Source organism: Pongo pygmaeus, chromosome 12 (genome assembly GCF_028885625.2).
Source record: "Pongo pygmaeus isolate AG05252 chromosome 12, NHGRI_mPonPyg2-v2.0_pri, whole genome shotgun sequence".
NCBI classification, from domain to species: domain Eukaryota; kingdom Metazoa; phylum Chordata; class Mammalia; order Primates; family Hominidae; genus Pongo; species Pongo pygmaeus.
In genome coordinates, this window is record NC_072385.2 from 83,706,233 (window position 1) to 83,718,102 (window position 11,870).

Here is an 11,870-nt window from a genome sequence, read left to right on the forward strand (position 1 = left end):
ATATTATGGCTTTTGCCACATAAAATGGTTATTTATGGGGTTAAATATGCTCATCTTTTTATTATGGCTTTATTCCATAGTCTACAGTCTCTGTGATAAATTTCATGTCCACCTTGAAATTTCTTCTCACTCTCCCTTTAATCTCACTGTGCTACAACCACTCTGACTGTTGTTTAATTCCTGAAAATTAAACTTTGTTTCCTCAAGGTCATTTGACATGTTTTTCGTAGACTCCTCTGCCCACTTTCACTTGACTACTCTCTACTCATTTTTATCATAAGTGTCACTAATCCAGAAAGATCTTTCTGATTCTGCAGTTGCAATCAGAAACCTTTGTCCTACTCCTGCATGGTACCTACAGTTTTCCTTCATCATGCATATCCCAGCTGTTACTTTAACTGTGTGATTCCTTCTTGAATGCCTCTCTGCCTCACTATATTTTAAGGTCCATGAGGACATATACATCAAGTTTGTGTCGTTATCTCCTATACCCTCAGGAACTCATATAGTCCCTGGAATGTTAACTATAGCTCATTGTATACTCGTTGATAGAAGGAGGGGATTTTCTTAGAGAAAAAATCATAAAAGATGGGACATTTGAGCCAAGCTTCGAGAAATAAGTACTATTTAAACAGGCAGGAGATAAAAGGTTATATGAGCAAGGCATAAAGGTTGAACTCTTTTTGATATGTGAGGAGTTGGGGACAGCAATAATATTATGGCCGTAACTTCCTTTGACAAATACGGAAGACAAATTGGAGTAGGTAGCTGTGAAGAGACTATGAATGGCCATGAGAACAGTAAGGACCATGGTGCTGGAGTAAGCACCATAATAGATGCAAACCACAAGGATACAATGACTATGTAAAAAGTCTATGAAGCTTGTAGATGACTAAGCTGCGGACATATAGTTTACAACATACTGAATAATTGAAGAATAAGATTTGTAAATACCATGATCCTATGGCTTCCCCTGGAGATGAGGGAGATTGTGCATATTCCTCTGTTTATCCGTTTTCAGTGTCACCAAGGTAATACAGAGTGTGGACGTCCATTGTCTCTTCTGTTCCATGTGGTACCATTTGAGGTAGCAGCCTGTCCTAGTTGGGTTTCTCCATCTAGGCATATGATGTCTAGCATCCCTTCCCATTCAATACCCAGATCTCTGGAGAAGATAATGAACCTCTCAATATCAGAGTGGTGGCCCCTTAACTGCCCTTCAAATGCATGCTTTGGTGGTTTTGAAAGAAGCAGAGGAAAATATCAGAGACAGCAGCCAGGCAGGTAGCCAAGGTTTACTGATTTCCAAGTTCTTTCTAAATCTCTGATGTATTGAGGAAGGGCTAGGATGTGTCAGACATGTCCTCTCTCAAGACTTGTCTGACCTCCATAAGTGTACTTCAGAATGTGCAGGCATGGGTGGAATTGGTGGGAGGGAGAATGGAAGGAATTTGAAACATTCAGCATCCCTCACTTCTTACAAAACCACAGCATGAGTCGAAATTAATGCATGTCATATAAATCATTGTGTCCCTGCTTTCCTACAAATGTAGCATTTAAACATGGCTTCTTGTGAATGATTGCATCATAATTGTTTCTTCTGGCCTACATTGTATTGAGCAAAAAAATGGGAAAAAGTAATAAACTTTGTTTTTTTCCAAATGGGGAAAAAAAACTGTGCTAATCTCAATTCACAAACAAACACCCCAGGAGGCTACAATTCCAATTTTCTTTTCACAGTATTAATGAAACTGAGTACTGGAAAAGTCAAATCTTCCCCCTATAAATCCAAAATCACTTTCAAGGCTAGCCTAGAATTATAATAACTTCCACATCTATTAGACACAGTATAGAACTCTGGTCTAATGAGGTCACTGTAGGCAACACTTTTTCCTAGGTGGGTTGGAGACAGAAATTTAAAATCTATTACTTTAAGCTTAATTTATGAGAAAGCCAGAAAGACTGGTCAGAAACTCTTAGTGAGAAGAAATTCAGTAAATGCATCTTGCCAAGCATTTTTTTTTTTTTTTAAGGATCATTGGAAGACAGGACATCTAACAATTCTGGTTAGCAGAATGATATGTGCTGGGAATTATGGAGTTTAATGATCCCTTATGATCCCCTCCTGATCTTAAATATATAGCCTATGGGTTTTTTTTGTTTTTTTTTTTTTAACCACCACCATGTTTTATTCTTTATTATTTCCTAAGATTGGTAGTTTCCTACAATCTTTTCCTCAAAGCTCAAAAGCTGAATTTTCATTGTCGTCAGGTTATAATGATACTCTTACTTTATCCTTGGTGTGCCAGGTTCATAGTTGACGACATACACATACATTAACGGTCTATACTGAAGAAATAAAACCAGCCTGAAAAATTACCTAGAAACTACAAACTTACCTTGAAAGTTAACTTTGGAACCAAAATATATACATAAGATTACAGTGGAAGAACAGCTCATTCAAGTATACAAAATAATTCCATAAAAATGACAATTTGAGTGATAAAAAGAGCATCTGATGGCATGCTAATGCCTTGGTGAACTTGTCAATAGAAAGATAAGGTCCCACCACCCACCAAACCCCATTCTATATCAGGAATTAGGATTTTAAACACCATTTATCATGCAGAGTTGCAAAAACATAGATCAAGATCAGTTTTCTTTAATGACAATAATTGATTGCTGTTTCCAATTTCAGAAAGAAAAATGAAGGATGTCACTTACCATTGCAAAGTGAAATCTCCTTGGAAAAATTTATTAACATTCAAAAATGTATCTTTCAAATTCCTTAGTTATTTTAGCACTTCAGTTGTTAATCATTATACTAAGTAATTGCAAGCTTTAACTTCTATTTGCATATGCTAAGGTATGATTAGATATAATCAGACAATGCAAACTGATAAATATAATGCAAAGTTTAATGGCTTAATGTGCCTCCATCATATCACCAGATGCATCACAAAAGTCTTTTAAATTGGTGATCAAATATTATTTGTTTTGACAAACCATACAATTTTATTTGCAAACAAATTTAGAAAGTTATATTTAGAAGTAATCATGCCAATATGAAACACAAAACCTGTTCTGGTGAAATAATCACACTTAGACATTTGTGCCAGTAAGAATTATTTCACATTGTGTTTTGAAATTCGGAACTCGAAAATAAATTTTGTGGTTTATTGAACACCTTCTTGAGTAATACGCTAACCCATGAAGCAAAAAGTCCTGGCCCCTGCTGGCCTGACCTTCTTCATTTACCTGGGGGTTGGGAGAGCCCTTACAAGGATAATTCAGGAGCTGGAAGAGCAAGGCACAGAGGCAATAAAGAAGGGTAAGTGGGAGGAGAAATACAGAGGAGAATGGAGGAAGCAACAGAGGGTGCGAGAAGCTGGTAAGAGATGAAGCCTGCACTGACAGACCTCTCTGGTCTGTACTAAAGTCTAATGTGTTTCTTAATTGGATCTAAATTTGTTGTAATTTGAGGAAATGGTGTTCTTTCACAGATACTGTATCAAAGACTATCAAAAATAAAGAAATAACACATAGGGCGATTTCCTTTTCTGTTGTTTTAGTTTAAAATAACTATCTCAGCAAAAGATAAATTAAAATCTTAAAGATTTATTTTTTTACTTTTCAACGCAGAGCAACAGTTGCATTTATTTTTTCTGTGTGACAAGGCACTAGAATATGCCTTTAGTATTAACTGTTCATTTTCCACAATGAATTATCATCAGAATTATCATCATATATGAACAAATTGATTTAGAGCATAGTGCAGAAATACGTTACTAACTGTCCAAACACTTGATAGCTTATGTTTACCTAAGTTACCACAATATATATTAGACAACAACAAAAAACAAGAAAATTCACAGGATTCTTGATAAATCTACAGGGACAAAGCAGACCATGTGGAAAACTTCTAGAGACCACCATATCTTACCAAATGCTAGAAGAGAGAGGAAGGATTAAAAGCTACTTTTCAGTGGTCCTTTAAGGTAACATGCTTTATCAGTGCAAGAGTCCCAGGAATTTTTCTATAGCCATTTGGCTAAATGAATCTCAGAAGTAAGTAGGAAAGAAGTGAATACAAATATGAAATGGGTCATAACTATTGTACTGCTCTATTTCCTTTCTAGAATAATCAGTAGCTTCCAAATCATTTAGGTTAAAAATGCCAGCAAAAGTCAAAAGCCTTTGTATTGTGATGAAGGTACGCATTCTTGCTCTCCTCGCTTGTAGTAGTTCACTGTCAGTCCTACTGAAGTTTTCCATTGACCCGAGTTCCTTATGCCCCTGGGCCCAATATAATGAAAGGGCTACATCGGCTTCATTTTACCTACACGTCGGAGTTAATCTTTGAAGATTCAAGACTTAAAGACTTAAGCTTATTTGTGTGTACTCCATTATTTTAGCTTCCCCTCCTTTATTCTCTTTTACTTGCTTTTTTAAACAAGTTAAATCTTTTTTAACAAGTTATTCTCTTTCACTTGTTTCTTTGCCACGTGCTGGGACAAAGAAAGAAAAAAGGGATGAAAGTAAATTTTAATTAATTACATTATTCACATTTCAGCACTGCTAAGGAAAAAACATGTTGCAGATTGCTTTAATTTTTAAAAAATGTCTTTTAATTTATTATATAGTGTAGAGGGAATGCAAAATTCTTAAATCCATGAAATATACAAATTAATTATAAGTTTCTCTTTTTTTTCACATTTTAGTAAATGGCTAAGATGACTGCATTTCCCTTTTATATAAATTTTGAACAAATTATATAAAAAGACATTTAACCATATTAGTCATTGATACTATTCTCTACATTTACATTAATATAAAATTTCATCAGAGATTTTTCAGTGATCATCAAAATAAAGCATTAGTGACAATAAGAGAAGCCACATTTATAATTCATGAATATATTTACATATCTTTGGCCTTTTATTGCATATCTGGGAGAGATGTCCCATTAATACATAAATATTTTTTCTTTTTTTTTTTTTTTGGTTGAGACGGAGTCTCGCTCTGTTGCCAGGCTGGAGTGTAGTGTGCGATTGCAGCTCACTGCAACCTCTGCCTCCCGGGTTCAAGCAATTCTCCTGCCTCAGTCCCCCAAGTAACTGGGACTACAGGTGCACACCACCATGCCCAGCTGATTTTTGTATTTCAGGGTTTCACCATGTTGGCCAAAATGGTCTCCATCTCTTGACCTCGTGATCCACTCGCCTCGGCCTCCCAAAGTGCTGGGATTACAGATGTGAGCCACCACGCCTGGCCGACACATAAATATTTCTAGTCTTAGAAGAAACGTTAAGAAAAATTTCACTTAGCCTTCAGATTTGAAGCATTAATAGAAAAAGAATATTAATTAATCAGTTAGATATGGGAGTAACTACCTATTCCAAACATACCTATAATAATATCTGCTATGATGGTTATTACAATTTTAATGTGAATCTGGGGAAAAGAAAGATAACATGTTTATTGGGTTTAGATTTTAATTTTGGTGGAGCTTTTCTAGGTTATATTTTTAAGAAACATGATATTTAGATTTTTTACATCTGGGATTTACATCTGGGTTTTGTGTAGAGATATTTTTAGGCCTCATATGACTTAAGCAACAATTTGGCTAGTGTTGCAAAAAAGAAAGTATTTTCCTTAAACAGGAGATGTTTTCAAATGCATATGTCACAGGTGAAGTGTTTCAGGCCGTGTTGTGGTCTTCGTGACCTCATTCTTATTTTAACACGAAGTTGCTGTTATCATGCTATGTGCACAGTTGTTTTGAAAACCTCTCCGAAATATTTTAGCAGATAAAAATAAAATATTTTTTGATAAGATAGTCCATTTGCTATACCAATTCCTTATTGAAAAAAATACATGTCTATTCTTAGTATACAAAATATAAACCCTCCACTCCATTAAAATTCTCAAATTTTACTGTCATAAGCTAAATGATTCAAATGTTATCTCCATTCTCCCTATTCCCTTCTGGCAGACAAAGTAAAAGTGAGGTAATTGTGAAAATGTGTTTAAAATGAAAGCATTCCATCAAGTTGAAAAAATGATTTAGGTAACATTTAAACAAAATTCCCTTTTTAGCTCTTGAGACACCATAGTAAAAGAATGCTCTGTAAAATGAAAGTTTTCATTTAGTGAAAGCAGCTGAGCTAATTGGCACACTTTGGCAAAGATGACTGTATTTAAAAGAGAAAGTGCTGCCTTTGGTTTGTCAGGTAGTGACAGAGTTACTGCAGTAGATTCTATTCTTCATGAGAGGAAATTAATTCCTGTAATCAAATACTGTGGAGTATAGTCTTTGTCTCCTTTCACCTTGTCCACAGAAGCAACTCCAAAGCTTTTTATTCAGCCACACTCCATGGGCTTTTGTAAAACAAGCAATGACATATTCAGCATAAAAAGTTTTACTTGCTACATTTTGTAGCACCAGAACACAGCATATTGCTACTTTGAGACTGAGAGCTACTACTTTGGAAATGGCTGTATTTGTGAAGGCTTTATTTGAGGAAGGAAAAGAAAATCACAGAAACACACACACACACACACACATTTAGGCAAAAGAAATCTTGGTGATATTTGAAAATGGAATTACAAAGCAGTATAGAGCCATATGTTTGGTAAAATGATTCCTGGTAATTAATTAACAAGAACTTTTGCAGAAATATTAAAATTAATTACTAAATTATGTTTAGTAGTGAAATAAAAGCACAATTTTAGTCTTCTTGACTTTTCAGTTCTTACATACACATGAACACACACTCATACACACACATTCTTATCTAACATATATGCAATTGTGAGATTATTTGTTCATTATGCATAATTGGCAAAGAATAGTGTTTTGAAAATTGTAGCATTTTTAATACATTACATCTGAAAAGTAATATTTTTATGTAGGACAAGTGAGAGGATAGAGATTCAGGGAAAAACAGAAAACACAATTCACAAGGGAAAAATGACCTACAGTCGGAGTAGGATGGAGTCGTCTTCTCTCTCTACAGTTTCTATCCTTTTATATCAAAAAAGTTTATTATATGTAGAGGAAAAGAGCTGCCCCTTCTCCTCCTCATATCTACCAATTAAATCTCAGGTCCATTCTTCCCCATCAATCGTCAATTTCAGTGCCTGACCAAGCCTTCAAGAAGACGTAGGCACCCCAAAATCCATTGCTCTCATCCAAGAAAGAGCCTTATTTATACTTCGGGAAGACTGAAGAAGGGTTTTTTCAGTTGAATAAAACTAGACTAGCCAGTCTTCTATTATTATCTGTTAGGTAGTTCAGAGTTTTGACTAAAAAATCAATCTAGACTGTATTTAAAACTGAGAAGGAATATTTTATTACTTTCTCCTCCAAAGTTCAGCTTGGGAGCTCCCCAATCAATTAATAAAATACACACATACTTATGTAAACAAATGAATCTCCAACAAAATGGAAATTGGTCTATTTTTATTTATGAAAGTGTAACTAAAGTTATACTTTAAAAAGCAGACAGTTAAAATGTATGGATTATCTTATTGTTCAATACTGTATTCTTTAAAATAAAAGGGAATATGATTTCTAAAGTAATCCTCAATTTAGTTGTCCTGATTCAGTCTAGAGTTAGACCTATGTTCTAGAGCAACACCAATTTGATTCTTATGATTCCCTCTAGTATTATAGGATAGGGCTGTTCTGCTTTTCTTTATGTTGGGTTTGTGGTGTTTTTACTTAAGCCACCCACATGGCCCTTTAGAGCTAATTGGAGTTTATTTGGGACAATGTTTACCAAACTCTGTGAACAAAATTGATTTGTGAAAAAAGAAGACACAGCAACGAATCTCTCCCAGAGAACTTTAAATCACAGTCCCTAGTTTTTAGTAACCATGAGGCAAAGGGATGGCTACATTTATCAACAGCATACCTTTCCTAAAGCATAGGTGCTGTTAGAATTAGATAATAAATGTTAATATAGCTCTCTGGTATTCAGTGAACTCAATGATCACTTTGTGTTTGTTCTCATCCTCTTTTCTATAGCCAACCCAACCCGAGCAGGCGGCAGAGAGCCATACCCAGGCTCAGCAGAAGTGATCCGGGAGTCCAGCAGCACCACGGGTATGGTCGTTGGGATAGTAGCTGCTGCCGCCCTGTGCATCCTTATCCTCCTCTATGCCATGTACAAGTACAGAAACCGGGATGAAGGCTCATACCATGTGGATGAGAGTCGAAACTACATCAGTAACTCAGCACAGTCCAATGGGGCTGTCGTAAAGGAGAAACAACCCAGCAGTGCGAAAAGCTCCAACAAAAATAAGAAAAACAAGGATAAAGAGTATTATGTCTGATCCCAAGATCTTAAATGGACACTTGTATAGAAATAGTCTTCATTTTATCTGAGACATAATATAAATTTATTTACTTTCCTTTTTATGAAGCACATACAAAAGAAGACAGGGAATGCAATCAGGAAGGAAAGACTTTTTAAAAAATAAAAAGTATCTCATGCTCTTGTTTCTCAAAAAAGAAAAACAAAAAACAAAAAACAGGGGCCAATAAATTCCCTAACATCCACAGTGTTTTCATTTACTCTGCTTGTCTTTATGTTGCTGGAACATTTCTAAAAGACAGTGATGACCGCACGCATTCATAAAGCAAAGGAGTATTACAGCATCAAGGCACAACACAAAAACCAACACAAAACATAACACAAAAAAGAAGCTACCTATGATCCTGGATTTAGCCAAAGTGCTAGCGCTTTCCTGAGAAGTCAGTTAGTCCAATTGCCAGAGAAGACTGTCCTTTTGAGTGACTCAACCTGCAAACCTTTTAAGAGTTTGCCGCCTGGTGCAACTGGAGCAGTGGTTGGAACTTGCATTTGAAACAAAGTGCTGGCTTTTTTGAAGACTTGTGTAGGAACACATTCAAAAAGCCCCTTTCTGGTTGTGAGAGAGGAAAAAAAAGTATGGAGGCCTTATTTTCAAAAATGTGAAATATAAGGCACGTTTTCACACAAAATTTCAAAACAAAAACAAGAGGGCATAGATGCAATCATTGGGAAATTTTCATGCACGCTTATTATGTTATTACATATGTTTATATAAAATCCATCTCTGTGTGCTTTCTGGACTGTGATAAGTGACGTTTTATAGCCTGTTGTATAGAAAATGCAAAATATATCTCTGCTCTTCAGCCATTTTTGGTAAATTCAATGTTATAAGTGTTGCTAAGTATAGGGAGTTTTATGACATCAGAGCAACAATTATTTCAGTTGGGTTTTTCTTTTTTTTGCCACCATTACAAATTGCCACAATTACTTACTTACTTTTATTTTTTAAAGAAATTACACTGTAGTGTTTATTCTAAGGAAGATATGTATGAATGTATATAAAAAGACTCAGCTACTTCTTTTCTTATATGTACAGCCTTCATTCTGTTGCAATTAAGTTTTAGTACTTGTATGAAAGGTGTGAATTAGAAAGTCACATATATACATATGTATCTTATAATCTTTTCTCCCTGAAATACTCACATTCCCACATACATTCACTATTTTCACACACACACACACACACACACACACACACGAATCCACAGCAATCCATCAGATATGCTGGAAGATCCAAACGTGCATACAGTAGCAAATATTTATTGACAAATTGAAAAGCAGGAAGGAAGAGGGTTGTGCCAAGGTATTGATGACAAATGGGGGTGATTTGCTTCATTGAGATCTTGCTCCCAGGTAACCTTAAGAAGATTTTAGTCCCTAATGAAATGAACCTTTCCTTATCAAATATAATATCACTGATATACTGCTGCATGAATAAGAACCATTATGTGGGCAGGTTATGGAAGCAAAATTGGTTAATCTACACCTTAACTCTGGCTGCTACAATTGAAAACTTTCTTTCTAATAAAATAATATATATATTCTCTGAATCTGATGTGCATGATGAACATTTCTGGGAAGTAAACACTTTCTTGACTAAGAAAGTATTTTTCAGTAATTTTTGATTCTGTATTACTACCCACTTAAAAAATCATTCTCTGTTAATTATTGACTATGTTTTAACTTTTCTGGTTTTACATATATATCATTAAATATAGTTTTAGTTTAACACATTAAGTAGTAGGAAAGTATAGATTATACACTTGTTTTGCATATTATTCTATGATGTTCACAGCAATAAATTACTAATATGAGAAGGTAGTGCAAAAAATGCATTATTACATTGCAAGTTGATGTTTCAGTAAAAATTGGTCGCATTACTTGAATACCTTCTAAAAGAACGATAAAAAATTTTGTAGAAGAGAAGAATACCTTTACAATTAGCTTTAATCAGCAAAGGCAAAAAATGCAAAACATCTTTTGTGATACTTTAGTTGATGAAAAAAAGCCAAGAAGTGGCCTGGATTTCAGACATACAGCACCTTAGAAATATGTATAATTCGTAGCAAATCACCACTATCTACGGTTGCCAAGTAATTGTTGTGTACAAAGAAACTTAGTGGCTTTTTATGACCCAGAAAGTAGAAGGTATACAATGAAAACTTAATATCCATTGCTTCTTTTCTAGATTTTCATTTTTTTTAATTTGCCACGTTAAATAATTCACGAGTCTTTTCTTTTCCCCCGTCTCATTCAGTCTTACTCAGGGAAAGCCAGTAAAATAAGAAGGGAAGTGTAAAACTACTAATTTACAGCTTGAAGGGTTTTTTTTTTTTTTTTTTTAAGGTTGCTTTTCTATTTTATCTATTAAGCTTGAACCAGTTTCCATCTGGAAAGATTCTAAAATATAATAGAAAATAAATTGAATAATGGTAATTTTAAGCAGTATATCTATGAAATGTGTTGTTTGGGATTGATTTCAATGTTTCTCCCCAGCATAAATTTTAAAGTTACATGCAATGATATAGTTTATTATCAGTAAAATTATTTCTAATATTATTGGCTTACATAAACTCTAGCAAAAATTATTTTTTTCCTCAATGGAAAAGGAAAAGAGAGGAACCGAGTTAGAAAGAGAAAATGACTTGAATCCCAAGTATCTTCGTACCAAACACATCAGAGTTCCCTGCATAGTTTGCAGTTGATCGAGGATTTCACACTACTTGGCATAAATTTGATTACATCTCTAGACTGTAACTTTTCTGATTGATTATGCTTCTTTTTTATCCATGTAATGTGTTGCCTTTTTTAAAAGAACAAATACTACAATAATGTGTGAAGTGGTCAATCCCTAAGACATCAAAGAAAGGCCACATAACCCTACCCTTCTAGTGCTTTGTGTGATTGGGTATCTAAGGGGTTTTCTTCTCTTTTTTTATTTGTTTGTTTGTTTTTCTGTTGCAAGGCCAATTTATCCATTATTGGAAATGCTAAGCAAGTGGAATTTACTGTTTTGTTAATAAAATATTTCTTAATACAACTGTGATTTATTGATTTTAAAAATTATATGCGGCACCATTTCGTGCTTAAGTGGGAAAGTAAAGAAGACTGCATTTGAAGGGAAGACCCATCCTTATATTATAGAGGAAGAATGTTGACTCTCTTTTTTCTGGATTTTACTAGTCATTAAACACCTCTATATTCATACATTTAAAGATATAGCTATTAAATGTAGTTTTGTTTATATTTGTTCATCTTGATATGCCAGAAACCATAAACTCATACAGTATTAGTTGAAAACAATATTAAAATACTAATTTCATAAATATACTTTTTCTCTATAAAAGACAATGGAATCCAAGTTAAGTAAACCTGTGATTAAATTCCAACACTATCACATACTCGTTACTATTTGCCTAATTTCTTTCACTCTCACACTGTGTTATTTGGGAAAAAAAAAAAACTAAATTAAATATATAAAAGAACGTA

The 11,870-nt window shown here is 34.3% G+C and overlaps 1 protein-coding gene across 35 annotated transcripts in view; it reads left to right on the forward strand.

The window, feature by feature from the left end:
* The window catches only part of NRXN1 (neurexin 1), a 1,133,558-nt gene extending 1,122,137 nt beyond the window's left edge, over positions 1-11,421 (forward strand). For all 35 annotated transcript variants that reach the window (XM_063648738.1, XM_063648746.1, XM_063648747.1 and 32 more), the window contains one exon: positions 8,033-11,421. In XM_063648738.1, coding sequence (XP_063504808.1) covers positions 8,033-8,340 — 308 coding nt within the window. In that variant the 3' untranslated portion in view covers positions 8,341-11,421. The remainder of the gene's footprint in view (positions 1-8,032) is intronic.
* Positions 11,422-11,870: the final 449 nt, after the last annotated feature.